Source organism: Carettochelys insculpta, chromosome 7 (assembly GCF_033958435.1).
Source record: "Carettochelys insculpta isolate YL-2023 chromosome 7, ASM3395843v1, whole genome shotgun sequence".
Taxonomy (NCBI): domain Eukaryota; kingdom Metazoa; phylum Chordata; order Testudines; family Carettochelyidae; genus Carettochelys; species Carettochelys insculpta.
The window spans coordinates 17961250-17985497 of NC_134143.1; the positions used below are offsets into that span (position 1 = coordinate 17961250).

At 44.4% G+C, this 24248-nt stretch overlaps 1 protein-coding gene across 1 annotated transcript in view; it reads left to right on the top strand.

Moving 5' to 3' along the window:
- The window catches only part of TSPAN14 (tetraspanin 14), a 66959-nt gene that overhangs the window by 20149 nt on the left and 22562 nt on the right, over window positions 1-24248 (top strand). The window contains exons 2-3 of the mRNA XM_075000082.1: window positions 7527-7624; window positions 21594-21644. Of these exons, the coding sequence (XP_074856183.1) occupies window positions 7544-7624; window positions 21594-21644 (132 nt within the window). The 5' untranslated portion in view covers window positions 7527-7543. The remainder of the gene's footprint in view (window positions 1-7526; window positions 7625-21593; window positions 21645-24248) is intronic.

Sequence of the window (24248 nt, forward strand, 5' to 3'; positions counted from 1 at the left end):
ATTTTAGGAGGCGCAACCGGTAGTAATTCTAGCACAACTGTCTATTCCCATGGGCTCCCCTCCCTCTTCCTAAAAGTCATCCTTGTGTAGGAGGAGGTTTCAGGAGGTGGGTTGGGGCATGCTGCCCTGGTTGCTTGGTAGCCATCTGTGTTGGGAGGACTAGGTGGGTGAGAAAATATCTGTCCTTAGACCAATTACTGTCAGAGAAAGACAAGCTTTCGAGCCAGACACAGCTCTTCAAATTGTGGAAAGGCATTCATTGTGTCACTGATTAAATAAGGTGGAGGAGATTGTTCAGCTCTGTGAAAGGAGACCTTCCTCCTGGCTGACTGCTCAGAAAGAGAAAAGTGGCTGTTTCTTCCGTGCTGCCTCTTTTCAAGATCTTCATTGCCAGTGCAATGCCTGGACATCCACCCAACCTCCCAAAGGGGATAGGGAGATGCTTTGTAGTAGTGTGGTTTGATCAAGTGTGAGCCCCTGACATCACATGGAATTGTAGCATTCTTCACTACCCACACACACAGTAACACTCCTCCAGGTTAGGCAGCTGGTTAGTCATGGCTGGGCAGCCAGCTAATGTTTTCCTGTGAATCCTCCTGGTTTAATAGCTCAGAGGCAAGACACCTTTGGTTATGTAGCTAATTGTCTATCTCATACTTAACCATCTATAAATTGTGAAATACTCAAATACGTACACAAGTAACTGCAAATTCTCTCTCTTGTTTCTTTCTACGCATCATTTTAGGGATGTCTGCAGACATCACAGTGGCACAGGTGTACTGCTGATGTTTTATAGCTCTATGCTGGTAGAAAGGAGCTCCTGCTGCACAATTAAACCATCACTGATGAGTGGTGGTAGATGTGTTTGTCAAGAGATCATCACCGGCTGAGATAGCACTGGCCACGCTGGCACTGTTGCTCATTGGGAATATGGCTGTTCGATGTTCTTTTTCTGCTTTGTGCATATGTCTGTCTGCTCAGTTTCACTTTAGACTTTGCTGCTTCTGGTTTAACAACACACTCCTGCATGTCCCACGCCTGGGTGTGACTGAGGAGTTTTCCACGGAATAAGTCATGAAAGTCATGCTGCAGTAGTAGAGCATGAGAAGGGGAACCTGATTCTAGCAAGCCACTGAAGAAACAGGCCCAGGATGTGCAGCTAACAAGCAGCAAAACACCAATGCTGACGCTTCACAAAGTAAATTAAAAGAGGGTGGGTGGCCGAAACGGCCCTGTAATCCTTCCGAGAAGCCTTCGATGCTACGTGTAGCGCTAAGAGGAATAGCAGGCAGCATGGGGTCTGTTCAAGCTGATGGGGTCTGTCACAGGTACAGAGCTAGCTGCAGCTTTCTGCCCATTTCTGTGTTCTCTGCGGGCACCCTCCTCAGACACTGGGCCTCTTGACTGTGTGTGTCAGTGGCAAGCCTTCCCTTCTGGAGGTGTGACCAGGTAGCTCCTTAAGTGTGGATAGCAACACAGCACCATGTGGATTAGAGAAGATATTTTAAAATAGTCTGTGGGCAAATCTTCATTACCTACTTTCAAGCCTCCCTCCCCTTCTTGGAAGGTTAAGGAGGTGTCAGGGCCTGTTTCCCTTGTGTGCTTGCTGACTATTCTCATCCCTCTTTCAACTGTTTCTGTCCCTGTCCCTCCACTCTGATCCTGATCTGGGCAAAACAAGCTTTATAACGTCAGCTTTGCAGATTGTTTTCACAGTTCAGCAGCACAGACGTTGTTCCTTTACCTCCTGCCCTGTATACCAGGAAATGTCTGCAGCTGTTGTTACTTGCTGGTTATTAACCTGAACCTCCCCCATGTGCCTACAGTAAACTCTTCAGTATATTCATGCAATAAACACTTCCCATGAGCGGCTCACTTAGTCAGGAATGTCCACAGGAATTTAAACTCCACCACCTCACCTTTGGGCCAGAGGAGTTCTGTGTCCCCACCTGTTATCGGTGGGAGCGTTTGAGCCAGCTTTCCCTTCTCCACACCCACGATTTAAAGTATTAACACATGAATCCAAATCAGGCCCCCCTCTGCCCTTCAGTGGCCATTAAGTAGGTTTGCATCCACATCCACCCCTTAAGTTCAGTACTTAGATTCTCTGGTTTTAGAAGTCGTTTACTATCTCATTAGTCTATAAAGCCCTGTGCGGTTACCTAGTACACAGGGATTTATTTTCACCCTCTGGCAGCCAAGAATGCACTGGAATTTATTTTTTCATTTTCTGAAGTGTGCTCTTTCTCTGTCAAAGGAAGTTGCCCTGTGCCAAGGGGAATTTATCATACAGTTTGAACAATCAGAGCAAGGGCTTGATCTATTTTGAAAAGGAAAAATAAAATGTATGTTTATTCATGTGCCCTTGGACCTTAAAGGCCAGAATCCAGTGCAACCACTCTGTGGGTGTGTCTACACTTGGATTCCTCTTTTGAAAGAGGCATGCAAATGACGTATATATTTGCACACTTGATGTCTCATTTGCATATTCTAATTTCAAAAGTGCTCTTTCAAAAGTGGAAAGCCAGTGTAGATGCTGCCCTTTTGAAAGTAAACCCGATTAAATAAAGGGAAGATAGGCTCACTTTCAAAAGAGCAGCTTCTACACTGGTTTTCTTCTTCGAAAGATGCTCTTTTGAAATAGAAATATGCAAACGAGGTGCAAAATATGTAAATGTATACCTCATTTGCATGTTTGATTTACCTCATTTGAATACCTCTTTCGAAAGAGGAGTGCAAGTGTAGACGCACCCTATGGCCATTTCTACACAAGCCACTTGCTTCGGAAGAGGCATGCTAATACATGGAATGAAAGATGCTAATGAGGCGTGGATGCAAGTTCCCCACGTCTCATTAGCATAACGTCATGTGATTTGGAGTCCAGAAGACCGTTCTTCCGGACTCCAAAACGCCGTGTAGAAGCGCAGCTGCCAGGGGGCTTCCGGAAGGAGGTCCTCCTTCCAGAGGCCCCTTCTTCCGGACTCCAAATCATGTGACGGTATGCTAATGAGGCACGGATGCAAGTTCCCCCGCGCATCTTTCACTCCATGTATTAGCATGTCACTTCCAAAGGAAGTGGCCTGTGTAGAAACGGCCTATATGTTTAAAAAAATAAAGGTCAATCTCTCATTTCCGATTACAAGTTAACCCATTTTTGTGAAGTACAAGAACAGGAATCGTTCTTTGTTTAAAACAAAACACATTTGAACAAATCTTTTGTCATAGCTACATGCATTCTTGTTTGGGGTGTTATGTAGCAAGAGTACCATAGTCTTCAGCATTCTTTTCTTTTTCTTTTTTTTTTTTTTTTTTTTTTTCTAACCTTTGTCTAAGGACTAACCAGCAGTGGGCCTCGACTGTGTGAGGCGATGTCAGAGTAGCAGACTCTTCCACATGAAGTGCTTAACATCTAAACGGACACAGCTGACATGAAGTGGTGGGAAGGGGTGGAACCGACTACCAGAGTGGACAGTGATTTGAAAGGAATGGATCAGCAAAAGGGGAAGAGAAGTTGAGAGGAGACAGGAGAAGGGCAGACACAGAGGCTACGTCTACTCTACAGCAATCTGTCGACAGAAGGTACTGTCGGAAGAGATTTTCCAGCAAAACTTCTGTCGACAGATCACATCCGCACACAAAAGCGGATCAAAAGAACAATCCACTCTGTTGGCAGAATGACCAGCCTGCCTTGCCACTCTCTCGACAGAATGACCAATTGGAAGCTCAGCACACAGGGCTGCCTGGTGAACCAGAAGCCCTGTCTGTCGAGAGAAGGCCCTCTCCAGCGTGTCTACATGGCCTTTTTTGTTGACAAACTGTCGACAAAGGCATTATTCCTCATCACAGAGAGGCAAAACGTTGAAATGAATTTTGTGTGTAGGCGCTCGGAGTTTTGTCAGCAAAAACTCAGTTTTTGTCAACAAAACTCTATAGTGTAGATTTGGCCAGGGTGAAGAGATGGAGGGAGGGCTGCAGTGAAGAGTGAAAGTTCAAGCAAAATGTATCCTCTGCATTTGAAGAACTGTCTGTCAGGGCCCCTGCCTTGGTGGCTTCTACCTGCTACTTGTCTGTAGTCTCTGGCTTGCTCCTATCTAGAATGTTAACACCTGCTGAGGCCCCCCGTGTGTGAGTATGGGGGGTGGCCCCGCTAGGCCCCACTTTACCAGTTCCACACACACACAGTGCAGTAGTCCCAGCTTTGGCTGCTTCTGTCTTACTAATACCCAGTGCCTCTTTTTTTTTTCTTTTACAAAAAAACTGCCAGTATTCAGCCAGCTCCCTGCCCCCTCCCCTCAGACAAACCCATGGGTGGGACTGCCAAGGTGCCAAAACTCTGTACTGTCACAAAAAAAGCACTGCTAATACCAGTGTGCCCCCTCCCTCAGTGGCGGAGTTCGTAAACTCTCAGTGGAAGAGATTTCCAGAAGCCCTCCCCAGTGGCCCAACTCTCTGCTCACTCTGAAGTCCAGTAAAATTCCCAGAGACTTCTAAAGCAGTAGAGCTCGCCTAACACAGAGACATTTTGAGAAGTCCATCTGCTATGTTTTAAGTGAATTGATTCCTGGAGAAGGAAAGACCTGGGATGATTCATGATTAGTCTATATCTTACCTTCTCATTTTCCATTATGAGTAGCTGCTGATGGGCCAGAGTGCATGCTGGCTAAAATATTTTAATGAGGAAAAACACAGGAAATTGGCTCAACTGCATGGAGATTGACTTTGGTTCTCTGATGTCTTCTCTGCCCCAAACAAACCTCACTCATTTCTAGATATTCAGTAATGTAAACTTCATTTTGAGTTCATTGTTCTCTTACTAAGAGACACTGCTCTGAGTTAATATGCTAGTTAGCAGTAAGTGTATTAGCTACTTGGCTATTTAGATGTTTATATGTAACCCCTGTAAGTAAATCTTTATTCCCACAGTCCAGAGGTAGGTAATGAAGCTCCTAATTAGGGTTTGTTTGAATTAATGGGAGCGTCCCAAAAAGCTGTGTGAGGAACATCCCTAATGGATGCTGGACGTAGAATATGTCAGTAGGTAAGCATTGAATGAGACTATTTAGACCTGTTCTCTTAGCATATAACTTCCATGAAATGCACCTAGTTGTCAGAAAAATAGCAGAGGAGAGTCACAAGATGATGTCTGGGGAAGTCAAAACCAGATCTATAAGGCCCCTTAATCTTCTTCCCAGGGAGATGCATCTGGACACTCCACACGTGGAATCCCTTGGGCAAAGGATAATCCTATCTGATTCTCCCTCAGCTTTGGGTTGGAATTACTCTCCTTTTGCATCCAAAAGTTGGTGCTTGTTGCTGAATTGCAGGTTCCTGACCAAACCCTGTTTGACATCAAATGGGGATACAACTGAAGAACAGACCTGGTGGTAGTTAGAACTCCATTCCGCTACTGAATGCGTTTCGCAATGCCTTTTGAAAGCTAAAGGAGGCATTCTCATGGAAAATAGGATATTCTTCGGAACAAAACAATTGTTTCTCTGGGAGACTCAAGGTGTGAAATTATTTTCATAGTGAATCCATGTGACAATCCTCTCCATCCTACTGCTTCCCTCATTACATCCAAGATTACAATGCTTTGTCTCCTCACAGAATGGTCTAGAACATTCTCATGGAGACACCAATAAGTAATTATAAATGTGCTTTTTAACCCTCTTTTCCTGCTCAGCTTATGACTCTAGACACAGCGTGGGGAGGGAGGAGCAGGAGTTGCTCACTCTAAATCCCGCCCCCCCCACAAAAATGAACAGAAGGGTTGGGGGATAGGAGCCCAGGGCCTGCCCTCCCAACCAGTGTTCCGGGTAAACTGAGTTCTTGGGTGGCTGCCCAGCTGATTAGCAGAGCACCCATGGGGTACACGCAGCTGGCACTGGTGTTTCTGTTGTTGGTGTGCAGCTGCCCATGTCTCTGCACATAACACATTTTTTTCCACACATGATGGAAAAAATTAGTGAACATTGCTCCCCACCCCAAGTGGCCAGATGGTGCACAGGTTATGCAGTGCTGAAAAAAAGGTGGAAGTAAATTGCTTGGTCTGCAGGTCTAATATGTGGGGAATTTTTTTTTTTTTTTTTTTGAGTCTGTATCTGGGATTCCACTACTCTGTACCCTATGTTCCCTGTAAGTGGGCACTTGTGCAGCTGCTCAGGGGAGATTCAGATGTTGCCCAGCTGATTAGAAGAGCGCCCACAGGTAGGCTTTTGCTTCTACTGGTGGTGTGCAAGCCTGTGCTTGGTGCACGTAAATTATTCTGCACACACATGGTGGCAGGGAACCTGCACCTAGATGGACAAATTTAGAGGAAACCTGGTCCATGCCCCTGCCTTACTTAGGGATAGACTGTCGCTTTATAGCCTACCTAATCAGGGTAGTACTGTACATGTCCATTTCTCCCCATCTTCCTTTTAATAGCAGTGTAACTCCACAACAAATATTTTATCTTGTTTCCATACTTGGAATGAGACCACGTCAGAAATCATATTACCCCTTCTCCCTTGCGAAGCCTCTGCTAAAATCTCCTAGGAGGGAAACCGTTGATTCAGAGGCATGATTAGAGGGTTGAAATGTGGATATTGTGTTAACCCCTTTCCTGCCCAGCTTTCGGAGTCACTGACCAATTGGTGCTGGCTGCTGGGCCTTTGCCGTACACTGGGCTGTTATGAGCATTTCATCAGTGTAACAACTTTCAGCTGGGAGCCTTTGCTCTTTTTGTGGTTTTGGTTTTTCCACATGGGGCATTCAGCTGCATTTCTGTGGAGAGATGGGTTAGGCACAAAGCCCTGCAAGGCTTCAGTTTTCTGAAACACTGAGCAACTCTCATGGTCAGTGCTGACCTTCTTAGAACATGAGAAGCACAGAAAGCAGAACTCTGCAATGCTAATCATGTCAAAGCTTTCATAACTGCATGACTTGCTATCTAAATAAAATCAGCTATACAAATTTGATGTAGTATAGCAAGATGCTACAATCTAAGTCACAGCCTAACAAAAAAGCTCCCACTGTACTGATTTTTTTCTTGTCAAATAGGAAGAAAACATGGCTTTATAAGGAACTCAGTCTCGTTAGGACCACCATGTTTACAGTCACAACCTAAGTGTCTGGTTCCTATCTGACAATCAGACTGCATGCAGATTCTGAGTCTCTGCATGTGCATGGAGTGTCTTGTCCATTTAATGCAGCTCCTGTAACCCTCGTTGTGGGGCTTCTGGGTGTAACTCTAAACTGTAAGCTTGCTTTTAGTTGTTTGTGTCTCTCAGATGGCAGCAGGGAGAGAGAACTGCTTAAAAACTAGAAAATGTTGTGAAACCACAAGCATTACCTAACTCCAAGACCTACTATCTGAAACATCACTGAATATCTTTTTTACAATTGACTACATTTTGGGTTACAACAATCCTTTTAATATGAGCTTTTGGAAAGGGGACTTTTTCCAGACTGAGGAATTTTCATATTTAATAATCTGGGGGTTTTTTACATTGAACTGATCTCTTTCTTCCCCTCTTCTTCTGCAGATATTTCTCTTTAGAAGATGCACTATTACCGATACTCTAATCCTGAAATCAGCTGTTGGTACAAATATCTGCTTTTCAGCTACAACATCATCTTCTGGGTGAGTGAAAACTTTCTGTGTGCGGTCCTAAGCCTGGAACTTGTCTCCCTGGTGGAAAAAAGCACTTTTTGGCATGTGCACACATCTCAGACTTTTAATGGCATGGACCTGAGTGGAGGTTTTTGCAATGCAACCAAGAGTGACTGAAAATGTCAAACTCACTTCAATTTCACGTTATTGGAGGCAGGCAAATACAGAAGACCGCCAACTTACACAGAGGGTTGCGTTCCTGTGCAACCCCATATAAGTCAAATTTCACATAACTTGAGGGAGCCAGGAAACTGACCAGTGCAGTACCCCCAGTCAGTTTTCTGTCTCCTGTGAGTGGCAGGCAGTCAAAAGCCTGTATGGACCAGCAGAAACGCTGGTTAGTTTCCCTGCTGGAGCCGCACTGAGAAGGAGGCGGCAGAGGGGAGCAGCAGGGGGAGGTGGAAGAGCAGCGCCTGGAGCTCATTGCTTCAGTCAGGTGAGAACTGGGGATGGCAGAGGGAAGAATTGGGGCTGATTGGGGTTAAGCCTCTAGGTTTGCGACACAAGTGCAATAAAATATGCGGGTCATGACTGTGGAAAAATAAGGCCCTTAGAGTCAGGCTCTTGGCTGCCGCCCCTAACAGGAGCCAGGAAACTGACTAATGTAGTAACTCTGGTCAGTTTCCCCACTCCTCTGAGTGGTGGAGAGCTGGTGCCTGGCTCCAGGCTACCTGCCACTCTGAGGAGCATTAACCTGAGATACATGCAACTCGAGTTGGGGTATCTATTGTATCTTGGGGTTCTATTGTACCCAGATTAGGGATGTAATAAGTTATCGGGTTACACAGCTACCTAGTAAGGAGATGCTTATGGGGTAGTGCTACAGGTTACTCACGACCCCCCGCGGTAAATAGGGAGTGGCTGCCTCAGCCTCTATCCCTGCTTGTGCTGGTATCAGGCACTTCTACCTGCTGCCAGTCTTCATTTAAAAGGCTGAGCCAGAATGCATGCTGGCTCAGCTTCTGTTGCAGAGTGGCAGGGGAGGGGGAAGAGCCCAATCCTTGCAGTGGGGACAGAAGTGGAGCCAGCCTGCATGCAGGCTCAGCCTTTTAAATGCAGAGCGGCAGGGTGGGGAGGGATGGGACTGGTTAACTAAGGAACTGACATATTTTGACAATTATTTGATTACCAGTTTACTTGCTCTTTAACAGCCCTAGTCCAGGAAGAGTCTTGTTGATTTCAAGTATCAGAGGGGTAGCCGTGTTAGTCTGGATCTGCAAAAGCAACAAGAGGTCCTGTGGCACCTTATAGACTAACAGAAACGTATGAGCATAAGCTTTCGTGGGCAAAGATCCACTTCGTCAGATGCAGGTCCTGCATCAGTGCGGTCGATCAAATACAAATTATAATCCTTGATTCAGCAAGCTCACAACTAAGGTTAGAAGAAAAAAGTAAATGCACAAATATACCACTTGATGGATAATCACAGCTACTGAGATTAGGCTATCTGAATTACTGAGAGGTCATGGCAGAGACAAGTAGGTGTAAGACCTGAATAAACGTCCTCTCCAATCTGAATCATTTGGGTATGCAAATAGTACTTGAATAGCTGTTCCTGTCTTTAGATGTTCAGCATTGATCCAGGCTGAGGCCAGGAAGCTCTAAGTCTGAGCTGAAAAACAGTTAGGATATGGAATCTTACCCCAGACTTTCTGAACATCAAAATACTTGTTTTTAATTTGAGTTACGTTGCCCAGGTACTTCACTGCAAATGTGCATGCACCTCTCAACCCCTTGGTGAGAGACTTTCTCTTGGTGGTGTTTATTCAGCCTACTCACGTGCTCTGTACACCCTCCTCCCGCACATGCAGTACACTGAACTGCCTGCATGAACTGCTCGTGGTTTCTCTTCTGCTGCCTCAGCCTGAGATGGCACTCTAGCATGTCTGCCTCAGAGTGTTCTAGCTTTGGTGTGGTTTAAGTTCAGTTTCTGGTTGTTAAATATTCTGCCATCCATCACGTCTGCCTGCAAGAGGAAGAGATGTGAACCAGAAGTTGGTTAAAGACCTCAGAATGGCCACGATGCATTGTCTGATGTCAAGACAATGCAATGGGAAAACTGGCATAAACAACGCAAGTGTCACTTAAGAAATGGTGCAGGCCTATGGCCTTCTCATAGACTGCTTGAGTCACAATGACCCTTAGTGAAACAGCTGCCTTTTGTGCTAATATAACTTAGAGTGATCTATGCAACTGATCTCAAATGGTATGCTGCAGAGGAGCTGATCAGAATGTTTATGGAGCCAAGCTAAATACTGGAGTTTTCTAGAGCACTTCTGGAAGACTTTTTTTTCTCCTTCAGAAAACTGGATACTATGATGAGGGTATAAATGGACATATTTCCATTAAAGCTAGCGAGGCCATACTAACCTACACCAGCTTGGGATCTAACTATAACGGAAACTGTCCAGTTGGTGATTGTCCTTGTTTAGCAGGCAGTATCCGTAGCCTTTTTAATGAAAACCAGAGACGCTAAACTGAGCTACTGTAAATGATAGCTCACAAAGTAATGGGGAATAAGGGGAGAGATCTCCAGAGGAGAATTTTTTGTTTTCCATGATAGCAGTACAATAGTCCTAACCTTGTGTAATAGGATTGTCATGTACCTGTCAAATAATTTGTTTTTTTTGTGGCTTGACAGGATGAAAGTACAAAGGGTCAGAAGTTCCTAACATTTCCACAAGACTATCAACTATCTGCAGCTGGTTTCTTATAGGAACTGAGGTTTTCCTCTCATTTTACGTTCTCCCACCCTCTTTATTTTTTTCCCCCTTCACAAAGGGTAACACCACCTTTTTTTGTACCCTTCTGTTCCCAACCTTTCTAAAAAGTGATAGTGATCTTAACTGCTTCCTTTGCCTTGCCTCTCAGCTTTCAGTTTGCTTTGTTGCTTGCTGGAATCAGAGCTGGTTCTTAGAGAAGAAAAAGTAGATATTTAGCTGCAGCTCTTTGTCAAAGAGTGCTTAAGGGACAGAAAACTTGGCATTATGGCTTTGAGCTATAGCTTTTTCCCTCCCTTTCTGGGGGAAAAAAAAGAAAACAGCACTGGTGGTTTGTTTCCAGTGCTGAATTCAATCACAGGGCTATAATTTTGGATCAAGGAAGTAACTGAATCTCATTGCACCTTTCCAGTTTTATGCTGTGGGACTTGTATTAAAAACTGTGTTACCACAATGATGGTAAATGACTGTACCTAGGGATAAAAGCTTCTCAATAAGATACAATGTGGTGACCCATCTTTTGTAGAAGAGGCTATTTATTTTGAGGATGTGTGCACACACCTGTTCTTTAGAACAGTGGTGCGCAACCCATGGGTCACGGCCCCCAAGGTGGTCACAGGTGTCTTCCTGGGATCACGGCTCTGGAGACACGTGCAGCTCTTTAAAGAGCTACTTGTGGCTCCGAGCGCTGTTGCCGCTGACTCCACTTGCAGCAGCAGCCTTCAGAGTTGCAACAGGAGTCAGTGGCGGCAGGGATCCCCGGAAGAGGAAGCCATCTGGGCAGGGAGCTAAGGTGGCAGGAAAGCTGAGGGGAGAGATGGCCAAGCCTGCCCTGCTGGAGCTGTGCTGAGAAAGAGGCAGCGGGGTGGGGGGGGAACAGCGGAGTCGGGGCTGTGGCCATGGAGGAGCAGTGCGGAGAGCTTGTTGCTTCAGTCAGGTAAAACCTGGGGATGGGGGAGGGGAGGATTGGGGCTGATTTGGGGTTAAGCCTAGGGAAGGGGGTTGGGGGGGGTTAAACCTCAGGGGTCGCAACACAAGTGCAATAAAATATGGGGGTCATGGTTGAAAAAAGGTTGAGCACCATTGCTTTTTCAGCTGGCCCTGTGCTGCGTGAAGTAAGGAGTATAGTGATTGGGAAGGTCAAGCTTTGACAGTGACTTCATGATTTTGCTACCTTCTGTGGAGGAAGGCTGGAGCTGGAGAAAAGTGCAAGCCAAGCCATTTTCACAAACCTGTCTCAACCATTTACGGCACCGTCATAGGCTACGTCTACACTAGGCAGGTAAGTCAATTGCAGATATGCAATTCTAGCTACAGCAATTGCATAGCTAGAATCGATGCATCTGCAATTGGCTTAACTGTTCAGCATTGGCCCAGTCCTGAGGGTGCCAAATGAGAGAGGGGTTCAACCGGTACAATAAAAGGAGTGGCACAGGCAAACAAACACTGTTAGGATAGACTGATGGTGACCCTTTTGTGCAAGGATCTCAGACTGCCTTTTGAGCATGAAGAGCCCCAGTAAGGCCTTGGATCTGCTTAAAAAATATCAACCTAGCTATGTTGCTCAAGCTGTGAAAAATGCCATGCCCTGAGCACCATAGTTGAGTTGAGCCCTGCTGTAGGTGCAGTTAGGTGGAACAGAGGGTTCTTTTGTCAGCCCAGTTCTCCTTCTGAGCGGCATAGCTGTAGTGCTGAAGTGTAGATAGTCCTATAGCTACATATATGGTTCATTTCACCCACGACTAACGAAGCCAGCCATCTGTGGGGTAGAATTGGACAAGCCATTGAGCAGTGCTGCAGTGAATTGTTGGACAGCTCAGAAGAGGAAATAGAGAAGTAGCAGGAAAAATGAATTGTACTGATTGTCAATTTGGCCAGGACTCTGTTCTTAAAACATATTAAGCTCCAAAATGCATTATGTTGTACCCCTAAAGTCAGCTAGCAACAGATTTTCTCGGTGCCGAGATAGGGTGTTGGTTCAATAAATGTTTTGAAAGAAGAGTTCCATCTACTGATTCTCCAGAGCTTTTTCCTATGCCACATAACAGCGTCTTGTGTTGCAGCCACTTCTTTAAATCGCCTAACATACCTTCGTATATAAGCTTATGGTATAGATGAGGCCTAAAGTGCTGCTTGCTGATCTCTAATCAAATACTCCCTAGGTTCAGCCTGATCTTCCCTAGTTTGTGAAATTGTAGCCATGATTGACTAAAAATAGGATAGTGTTAAATGAGATGTGGCTTGAATGTAGATGTAGTTAATGAATGAGAGAGGTATAACCAGCCGTAAAATATTCTGCTTCGTTGAGGACAAATACAATCTCTTCAGGTTTTGATTTGTACTCGTCATGGGAGATTGCGCCTGGACAAATCAATACAGGTTGCACCTCCAAAAAATGGCGCTTGGTGGTCCGACAACATCTGTGCAGTTTGTATTTATAAAGACTGAATAAGCCATACAGTGTTAAATAAACATAACTCTCTCTTTAAAGAACTTGCTAACTTTTTTCCTTTTGCAAATAATGTTCAGAGATGTCCATTTCCTTGAAAGCTAACAGAGCCTTAAGAGAGTGTGCGTTTAAAGGCCTTCTAACATTAAATCTCTTGAGTTGCCTGAAATGGTCACAAGGTCTCTTATACTCTTGCCTTTTTCAGTTAATTTATTGTCCCCTTCCCACCACCAGACCCATCTCATGCCCACAGCCTGATAGCGTCTGCCTATACATGTGCTGATACAGACTTTCAGTTTCACTTAAATTGATATAAATATCTTTCTTCATCCTTTGTTGAAGACACCACACTGTCAACATTTCCTGTTGTTGATTTGCCTGATGTCCGCTTTTTGAAGGCGGCAGTTCCATACTGCAAAATTTAGCCAAGTGTTTGCTATGCATTTGTTTTTCTCCTGTGCCTAGCTGATCAGACATGTAGACCCTTTAACAAGGTTGTGACCTTTTCCTGTGTACTCTGAAGTGGCTGGCCACCAGTACCAGTGACCAGAGGCTTTGATCCATGTAGAGCCTAGCTGGGTAACACAAAAATAATACTGTTTCATTTTTAAGATCAGTGTAGTTTTAGCCCTGGCAGATCCAAAGTTGAACTAGCTCTTGAAAAAAATTTTCATAGATTTTGTTGTTCATATCAAGGATTGTAAGCAAGAATAAGCAGTCTTGTGGCACCTTAGAGACTAATATTTATTAGGTCATGAGATTTTGTGGATACACCCACTCTTGTGATTTCACTCACGAAAGCTCATGACCTGACAAATTGGTTAGTCTCTAAGGCTATGTCTGCATGGTGATTGTTATTTCAGGATACAACTGTGTCCTGAATTAGCAATGCTGTGACTTTTTCACCATTCTTGAAATAACGCTGCCATTTCGTGCATAGTATTCTGGTTCTGGTCCCTCTAGTTATATGAGAGGTAGCAGAGCTTTCATAGTAGCTGCTTATTCCAAACTTCGATGTAAGGAATTTTGAAATAACTTAGACAATTTGTGTAGCATAAATTGCCTAAATTATTTTAAAAACAATTTAATTAAGGTGCCCCAGGACTGCTTCATGTTTGTGAAGCTACAGGTGAACACGGCTACTACTCACTGACACTATTTATGTAAGCAAGAAGGTACTGATGAGAAATTTGAGTCTCGTGGTATCTATGGTGTGTTGGAAGCTTTGTACAAATTCCCAGTTATCACTGTTAGTCTTTAAGGTGCTACAGGACTGCTTGTTTTTTTTTTTTTGTTTGTTTGTTTTTTTTGTAAATCTTGGGGGTTTCCTGGTCCTGTTTGCAGGCCTGGAAGCTCTACAGGAAAGCATGCAAACTGCCAATTATGCAGAGAGCCAGCTTAGAACCAAGGAGTTTAACTTGTGCCTCTCTTTTCTAGGGTACTATCCTCCCCCAACCCTCTTTTTCTTTGACTTGTTTTTAGCTCTTGCTTAGTAAGGGTTCTGTATGTTGCATTGCAACCTTTCCACAATAGTTAAAAACGTAAAATTCTGGCTTCAGCATGTGTAATGCTGTGAAGATAGAACAGTATAATGAGTTGGGGCTGTGTGCACATGATACAGCCCACACAGAGAGTAATCTCTTTGTCCATCTTTTCTTGTCAGTGAAGGGAGTATAGAAATGAAAAAGCCCTTGTCTACACTAGAAAGCTACAGCATGATAACTTGGCTTCCAGTGCTGTAACTCCTGAGGCATCTACGCTGTCGAGACATATAGTGCCCACTAACTTCCCGTGTGCTGCACTCTAGGTAAACCTACAGCACTGAGGTGTTACTTTAAACACTTCAGTGGTTTTATGTTTTGCAGTTGGCCTTCAGAAATGTCCCATAATTCCTCAATCCCCTCTGCTCCTTGTTTTGAGCTAAGCGGGGTGGACTGACGTCTGGGTCCTCCCTCTCCTTCCACCCTCTTACTCAATACAGTTTGTTTCCTCTGGCTGTCTGAACTTAGACAGCATGCTGACGTCCCTCAAAACACATCAACTATGTTAGAGGAACTACTCCTTTCCAAGTCTGGTAAAGCCAAGAACTTTCATGCTGCTGAATGAGTCGTCATGTTATGCTACAAGCTGAAGCTTTCTTCTAGTCCAGCACTCTGAGAACCTGACCAGTGCTGAACAAAGGAATTTGCTCAAACATGGAGGGTCAGTATTGTCTAGCAGCATTACCAACACTGCCACTGCTGACTGGGCTCTTAGAAGACATTTAGGGATAAATTAGAGCTAAATAACAGCATAGAACACAGAGAGCCAGGACTGGTGGCTGTAAGCAAACTTTGAGGGACCACTGGAAACTTGGCCACACCCATGATAAGTGGGCATTTGGCTAACTAAAATCATACCGGACAATGGATGTTGCAGGAGTAGAGTGCTCTGGATTACAGAGGTTCAACCTACAGTTCCTTTCCTCATTAGGGCCATATCTACACTGGCACAAAACTTCAAAATGGCCATGCAAATGGCCATTTCGAAGATTACCTATGAGGTGCTGAAATGCATATTTCAGCTGGTGGCATGCTAATAAGGCACTGAATATGCATTTCAGCACCTCATTAGTAATCTTCAAAACAGCAATTTTCATGGCTATTTCACAGTTTTGTGCCAGAGTTAGACGTAGCCTAGATGGGCAGATTTTTCATTACCTTGGGCATCCTTCATGCAGTATCTGAACTCTGTCTTTTACCCTATGTAATATGATTGTAGCCATGTCTGTCTCAGGGTATTGGAGAGACAAGGTGGGTGAGGTAACAGGACTTGAGCTCATAAAATGTATTTCCTCACCCAGCTTGTCTCTTCCATTCTACCATAACTAGGACTAATTCTCTCATTGAGATTTCCCTCTGCTCAAAGAGAACTTTGGGGCAAACATTATTGTGCTGCATCATGAACAATGCCTTAATAGGATAAGGTGATTTTAATTCTGTGCTTCCAAGAGCTGATTTCTGACACCCTTCCACTGAGTGTAGTACCTTTTTCTGAGGTGAGAAGTGGGAGGAGGGAGAGAGAGAGAGCCGGCCTTGGGAATACTGCAGAAGTAGGACATGAATCAGAATGCTTGTCCACACTGCCGTTCAACACCTATGACTGCCAATGCCATCTGACTTAGGCTCTCAGGTCTCGTGCTGCAGGGCTGTTTTATTGCAGAGTAGACTTCTGGGTGCGGGATCCTTCTGCCTCACAGGGTCCAACAGCCCAGGCTGCAACCTGAGTCAGTGGGTTTTCAACTGCAGTGTAGGCATGCCCAGTGATTCACAGCTGTAGAGTCTAACATTGTTTCTTGACTGCAGCAGTCCTCCAAAACGCCTATCCATCACCTTTAAAATTTGGTGGACGTCAGGAGGGGCAGACTTCTTGATAACACTTGTCCTGAACTGCTTGCACGCTTGAGAGCCAATCCAGAAATCTCGGTGAAGATGGAAGGATTGAATAGCCCAGAATTCTGCTCGTCCTAACCCAGGCCTAATGATTGGCAGAGTGGGTGTATTTGCCCCTAAACAAAAAGCTTGTTGTCTGGTGAATGAACTGAGAGATGACGTGGAAATAGCCTTTGGGACCATACCTTGGCAGAGAGTAGAATGAGTTGCATCGTTATGCACTTTGAATTCCTTCCTAATTTTGCTTCTGGTCTTTAGCAAATGGAATTCTGCGCTGTTTTTAGAAAAATACGGCAATGAGTAGAAAATCATAAGCGAGCCAAAAGCAATATTTTTGCAGTGAACATGATAACGCTACAGTTGTTTCACCAGGCCCACCAACAGGGGAGAAGGACGCATCTGCCCTGGGGCCCAGCTATAAATGGGGCTGGCAGCTTGCAGCTGCTGCCGCTCCTACTGCAGAGTGATGGTGCCTGGAGTCCCAAGCTTTTTAAATTGCTGCTGGAGTACTTAGAGGGGAGGAGTGCATACACTGCAGATTGTGTGTGATTCCACCTGAGGCCCCGCCCCTTCTGGGAGCAGAAAGCTGGCTCCCCCACTTGCCCAAGGGCCTGGCTGTCAAGTTCTCTGCGTTTTAGGTCAAATTTAGTACAAAATTTAGGGTTTATTAAAAGTGAATCCTTTAAATCTTTTCATGATGATAAAGGAAAATGTTTCTTTCAGCTTTGAATTACAGCTCCTCTCAGTTGTGCAATGGTGCGAGGAAGGCAATCGGCAGCATCTTGTGCAGACCTTAACAGATGCCCAGAGCAGCAGCCCCTATGCTTGGAGGAGGAAATCAGGGCTACCCAGTTGTTTACTGACCACAGGAGCAACTTTCTCAAGGGAGTGAGGAGTATATTTAGCCATGGCTCCACCCCAGCTAAATCACTAGTGTACAAGTTCATAGCACAAACATGGAGGGATGTTAGAAGGTTGTATTGTAACACTGCTTTAGAATACAGAATAACACTCAGAACCCTCTTTCCAGTGCAGCTGGAGAGCTACAGGAACATTATGCCAGCAGGAATGTTTCCATGTAGCTGTGGGTCTGGCTCTGAGATGGAATACCTCTGAAGCAAGGTTTCTCTGAACCTTCCCCATGGCAGGATGGTGGCCCAATGCCAAGATTTAGCCCTATGTCACGAGAGGTAAACTGGAAGTTAACCCGTTGCTGTTAATTATTAAGTTGCTGCTGCTGACATAGGTGAGGATTTGACATAGGTGAGAAGATTTGAGACTGACTTTAAAAGTAAGTTTGAGCATGATTTTTCTCCTTTGTGAGAATGGTGGTTCCACATAACAGTGGATAAGTCAGTAACCCTGGGAGCCAGAAAGGGCTATGTCTTTCTGAACAGAGTATAAAAAGAAAATTTAACATTTCAAAGCTGACATGGATCGATAAACCTACAGGCAGGAAGGGTGCAGCTGCTAGTGGCTCATTTGAACTTCCTGTTGGCAGCTGTGCGACTGATTTATTGTGTATGTTTCCATCCAGCCTCTTTTGCAACGAATGTGGTTTGACTGATAGTAATGGTTAGAGGCCAGCTAGATGATCCACGATGATGATCTTGTTTTAAAACATATTGTTTGAGTTTCTGTAAAAGGCAGATGACCAAAACAAACTTTTGGAATGTGACATGGCTCACTCATTTGCAGCCCGACACACTCACTTTGGCTTAATGTTTAAGGCTGTTTGTCAGCACCGAATATGACTAATGCTTTTATTAGCAGTTATCAATTGGGCATTTAAAGTCTTACATGGAATTTAAAAACAAGGAATTCATTTAAATTTTTGCAGTTTGAGAGCCATGGGAATCTGCTCCTTCACTTTACTTCTCTAAAGTCACTGCGGGGGTTGGAATTCTGTGACCTCTTTCAGACTATTTTTTTTTTTTTTTTTTAGAGCAGTGCCTTTGGGGCCTGATCATGCAAGGTGCTACAGGCCCTCTGCTCTCATTTAAGGTTGAAAGGGTTCAATGTCTTGGAGGATTAGAACCTGAACCAAGGGGAGTACAATGTCTGATGTGTCATTTCATTTTTACTACCAAGGTTGCATCATCTCCAACCCACATGGCTAGTAACCAAAACTTATTAAATTAGGATAGTTGTCTGATGACCCATGTAGTTTTGATCTCTGTCCATTGCCTTTTGGACTGAGATCCTCATCACAAAAACAGAAGCATGTTTAGATCTACATGAAGCTGTTGTTGGCAGTCTCTGGCCCCTCTTCAAGTCTCCATGCTCATTTGGCTTTTGGTGAGACTCCAGCTCTGAGAGGTCATCCTTTTAACACAAGTTAGAGGCAGGCACACTTTCTGGGAAATAGTTCTGGGAGAAACATGGGCAGTAAAAACCTCAAGAATTCTAAATTTGGTTGTATTCACACACCACTCCTTCAGTATATACTTGTATAAGATTTTGTTCTCCTGGACATGTGAGGCATTAGGAGGGGCAGGTGGAGCTCATCCCCAGGAAAACATTCTGGTTCACAGGATGGCCTCAAGTTAGTATTTCTATTCATTTCAGAAGTGCTTGCAATGTCATAAAATTATATTGGTGGGGTTGGATGTGATAGTGATAGACTCAGCAACATGTGGTAACTTTTTGACAGTCTTCTGCCAATTGTGACTACTGACAATAATGCTCCGATGGCCAGATTGTGATACCCTTATTTAAAGGCTACTTGTTGTACACTGGTGTCATAAATTGGCTTCTAATGCACCACTAAGAGCAATTCATAGGCCAGAACGCATTCTCAGATGTATCCGAACAGGTCTGTTTTTCCCTCTTCTGCTGGGCAGCTTATATTCTTGCTGTTTTGGACAAAATAAACATCAACATCTTAGTCCTACAGAGCCAAAAAGGAGTGGTCCTGAATCTATTCCTGATGATATGTCTTAGTGGATAATGGTAAAGAGAAATGAAAGGTACTGCCTTCTTCTTTCCTCCTAGTACCAATGGGACAGCAAATGTCTTCCTGCTGAATCTTAGTAAGTGGGAGTAGTTTTTCTATGAAAGTCTCTGAATTAGTCTGCTCATCTCTTGCAGTTCAGTAATACATAATCAGAAGCAACACTCAGCTGCTTTGTTAGGTGTCAAAATCCTCCTGCCCAGTAACTTCTTTCTAGGCAGGGTAAAACTAAGCTGACTAATGGAAACTTAAATAAATATTTCTCAATGGAGCAATTACTTCTTTTCTGAAAACTAGGATGGGGAATGAGAGAGGCTGGGAGGTGGGGCTCCTCAGGTGACCTGGAAGAAGACCAGAGAGGGTTCTTTTGGAAGCTCATCAAAACCATTTTGGTTTAAACAGATAATCTGTTTCTGATGAAAATCTGCTTGAAAAATTTTGTCACCAGCTCTACCTTTGAACTTGTACAATACAAAATCCACAATGAAACACATTTTTATTCCCCATCTGAAAAAAAGATCCTGCTTAGAATCTTGGCTGCGGTTTTGGGTATGATCCGAGGCTTTGCACACTCCAGTTAGTGTTTTTACTACTTGACTGAGACAGCAAGTGTGGAGTCAGTGGAGTATCTAATTCAGCCTGTTTCTGGAGAGCAGAAACCCCTGCCAAAGGCAAGGGAGAGTTTTACCATGTATAACTACTCTGCACCTAGAAGGCATATAGGTAAACTACGTAGCAGCCTAAGCTGATTGGGCCCATTCATCCAATGGTCATGAAAGAGGGGCAGCCTGGCTAAATCTGCTGCTCTGGGCATAGAAGAAAGAGAGTGCTACTCTGAAATGCTAAGTTGTCTTCCATGGCTGCTGCGTGTGTCTCTCCTCTCCTTTATCAGAAGCTCTGGCTGTCCACAGGTTTCTGATGCTCCCCCAAGCTTTTTGGCTAAGTGATTTCTACTCCAGACCTAGAGAAGTGAGAATGAGACCTCATTTACTCTCAAGCTATGGAAAAGCTCTTGCTGTAGCCACATATTGTTAACTTCAGAGTCAACAGGTGTGCTCTAGGGAAGTGAATTACTACTTGAGCAGATAAAGAGCTGATTAGATCCACGGTGGTGGTCGAAAATGTCATCTTGGTTTAGATACTGATTTTGGGTGTTGGAGACAAATGCTGCCTGTGACTACAAAGTGTTTTTGAGGCTGGAGAGAGGGGTCACAAGGTCAGAACAAAGATCGATTTTTTTTTTTTTTTTTTTTGCTTCCCATAAATGAGATGTGTTAATGGAGTTGTGCCTCAAACTTGCTATTTTCTGAAAAGGCAAGTGTGGAGGCCATCCCTACTACCTAATTCCAAGTGTCTTAAATAAGTTTGGAGCAGAAAGCAAAGAAATGGCTTATCTAATTGAGAGGTAAAGGGGTTGGGAATGAGCCCTGACGTAGAAAACTGGGACCACAGGAGCGCTCAGTCTAGTACTGTGCTGTGAAAGTATTAAACAGATAAATGAGCCAGGGAAAGTAGTGCATGAAATTCTGTGAAGTCATGAGAGTACAGATAAGCATTTCCAAAAAGGAAGGAAGAAAAAAAAAAAGCAGAGGGCAGAACGAGGAGTAATGGTCTGAAGTTGAAGAGGGAGAGGTGTAGGTTAGATATTAGGAAAAACTACTTCACCAGGCGGGTGGTGAAGCATTGGAGTGCGTTGCCTAGAGAGGTGGTGGATTCTCCATCCCTTGAGGTTTTTAAGTCCCAGCTGGACAAGGTCCTGGCTGGGATGACTTAGTGGGGGTTGATCCTGCTTGAAGCAGGGGGCTGGACTAGATGACCTCCTGAGGTCCCTTCCAGCCCTGTGATTCTGTGACGTTATCCTTTCCATAGGTTTATATTGTGATCCCTTCAGGTGCCAGCATGGGCTTTTTTTAAATATACAGTGTTAAAAGGAGTGAGATTTTTATTTGCAGGCAGAAGAATACAGTGGGCTAAAACATTCCCTAAAAGAAGCTTGTTAAAAAAGGGTAAGGGTGATCACATTTGAAAAGGGATGAGGGAGGGAGGCTCAGGATCAGAACATCTGCTTTGGCCACGTTTGGACAGTCATTGTCCCATGATTGGGTTTCATCAGTTTGGGTGCAATGGTTGTCTTCACTCTAGCATCCTTGGAACCCCCTCCTTATCAGGTGGCTTTTGTGTTACGCAGTGATGCATTTTTTTCTGAGAAAAGGGCTGCTGTTCTGTGTAAGCCTGTATATACAGACTCACAAATACATTCTCTTTTCATGTACTCTATGTATTTATATCGATTATTTCTAAGTGGCAGGGGCTGCATTTTCAACATGGGAAATCTTGTTTTCATTCCTGAGTGCACTAATCAATTTTTCTTTACTCTTGTCTGTAGCTGGCTGGAGTTGCTTTCCTTGCAGCTGGGCTTTGGGCATGGAGTGAAAAGGTAAGACCATGCTGGACTGTTGCTGCTGCATTAACCAATTTCTAAAAAGCGGTTTTCAGCTGCCCATCCTCAAGGAGCAGTAGCAGTGAAAAGAAATATCTGAGCTAAATTCTATCACCAAGTGTGGGGGCGGGGGGGGAAGGTCACCAGGTCACACACCCCATCTGCAGTCAGATGTAATGCTCATTCAACAGGGAGAACAGAAGGTTTTATTACTCAACAGGGACACAGCATAGACCAGACTTATCAGTACAGAAATCAGAAGCAGTCAGCATAGTCCATGGAGTAGGGGTGGAAGGAGCTCAAGAGTCCTCGGCCCTGGCCTTCCTTCTTCCCTCTTCAGCCGGAGGAGACTGCCCCATTCAACAGCCCAGTTTTAGTTCAAACTGGCTAGGTCCCTTCCCCCTACTCTGTCCTATTCTCCCAGGAAGAAAGGTGTTACCTGGTTGCTTAGGTTACAAAGAGCAGGGAGGGCCTGGCCTAGGTGTGAGAAGTCAGCACACTGAAACTCACCTCACCACTATGCACTGGTGCTGTCCCTAGGGAAACTGAGGCACCCACCTCGGGTTATAGCAGGATAGCAGGAAACACATGTAATGTAACCAGGAGAATAAAATCCTCTCACACCCCACTTTGTCACAATTAAGGAAAAAATAAATTTACTGCATTCAAGGAAGTCCTAGATTTTGCCTTTCATAGGGATGGTGGTTGAGCCTGTGTACGATACCCAGCATAGGTGTTATGCCCCTCCAATATTTCCTTACTTTCTGTCTCTTGATCTCCTTCAAAGCCCTGTGGCAGTCACTGCACCATCACTGCATTATTTGTCCATTTGTGACACTGAGTAGTTAAGCAGTCGGTGCTTGCTTTTCGTTAGTGAAAGAGAAACTCTTGTCCACAAAGGCTGACTCTTGCTCTTTGGAGCACTGTTTGATGGCCTGGGAAAAAACATAGAAGAACCATGAACTGATGCCTGATATAGAGAGAGTAGTATTAATGTCTGTGCTTCTGAGAAAAATACAATGTAATAAAGCCTTATTTACTATCAAGCCACTAGGAATGAGCTGAACTAAATATGTACAGGTGTACAGGTGGCTCTACTACATGTGATAGCTAGAATCATCTGTCATGTTGATAATGATACATTTTAGTGACTTGTGGGTTTTTATTTTCTGACTTAAATTTTCTTTCCGTTGCTACCAACATTGCTGTGACTTGATGGGATTAGACTTCTGGGTTTTGGAACTCCCAGTGTCTGGTGTATGTATTGTAGAGCTGCAACGCACTTGAATCTCCTTAATCTGGCAACCCTGGGAGAAGGGATATGTTGGATTAACAATTTTGCTGGGCCAGGGAAGGCACTGTGGGGTCTGGGCCTGAGGGGGATAGGGTAAGGTGCTTACTTGATGCCCCAGTCAATTATTCCCCATATTTTATTTTTGCCAGCCTAATACACAAATTTAATCAACTGGTTTTGTTATGCTGTGTTGTAATGAAAAGGTCCATCTAGCCCATTATCCTAGCTTCTAACAGTAGCTAATGCCAGATGCCCTAGAACAATGTTTCCCAATTTTATTTGACCATGGAACCCTTTTAAACCCGAAAGAATTTTGCGGAAACCCATCCCCAGGCTTGACCCCTCTCAGCCCTGAGATCTGCCCCCCTCAATTCCCAGTCTTAACTCATCTCGGGCCCAAACCTGCTCCCAGGGCTAACCTGCCTCCACTGATGAGCTCCTCCAGCTGTGTGCTCTGCCATTGCTCCTCCACAGCTGCTGCCGCCACCGCCGCCTCCTCTTCCTCCTTCTCAGCGGGGCTGCACTGTTCCAATAGGGGCAGATTTGGCTGCTCTTCCCCTGAGCTCTTCTGCTCATTTCTCCCACATGCAACGCAGGTGGCTCCCTGCCCTGCCGCACTGAAATAAGGGAACTAAATGTAACTGGTTTAAGGCCAGATCCCTCCTGCCAGCCATTAAACCAGTTTCACTAAGTTCCATTGTTTCATCGGTGGCAGGGCAGAATGACTCCTTAACGAGTGCATGCAGCTCCAGAGCCACAGGTTACCAGCTCCTGACTGTGGAACCCTTAATTTCACTCTGCAGAACGCTGGTTGGGCAATACTACCCTAGAGGAAATGAACAGAAAAGGTAATCAGGTGATCCATCCCCTGTTGCTCATTTCCATCTTCTGTGCTTCTTGGCTAATAGCCATTGACGGACCTATACTCCATGAATTTTAGTTCTCTTTTGAATCTTCGCCTTCACAGCATCATCTGACAAAAAGTTCCATAGGTTGACTCTACATTGTAGAAAGAAATAGTTGTTCTTCTTTGTTGTAAACCTGCAGCCTATTAATTTAATGTGGTGACTCCTAACTCTTTTATATTAAAGAATTAAGAGCAGTTCCTTATCTGTTTTCGCTATACCAGTCACGATTTTATAGACCTCTATCATATCTCCTCCCTTAGTCATCTCTTGCCCATCTGAAACGTCCCAGTCTTATTAATTTCTCCTCATATAGCAGCTATTCCATACCCCCGATCATTTTTGTTGCTGTTTTCTGAATCTTTTCCAATTCTAACAGATGCTTTGAGTTGAGGCAACCAT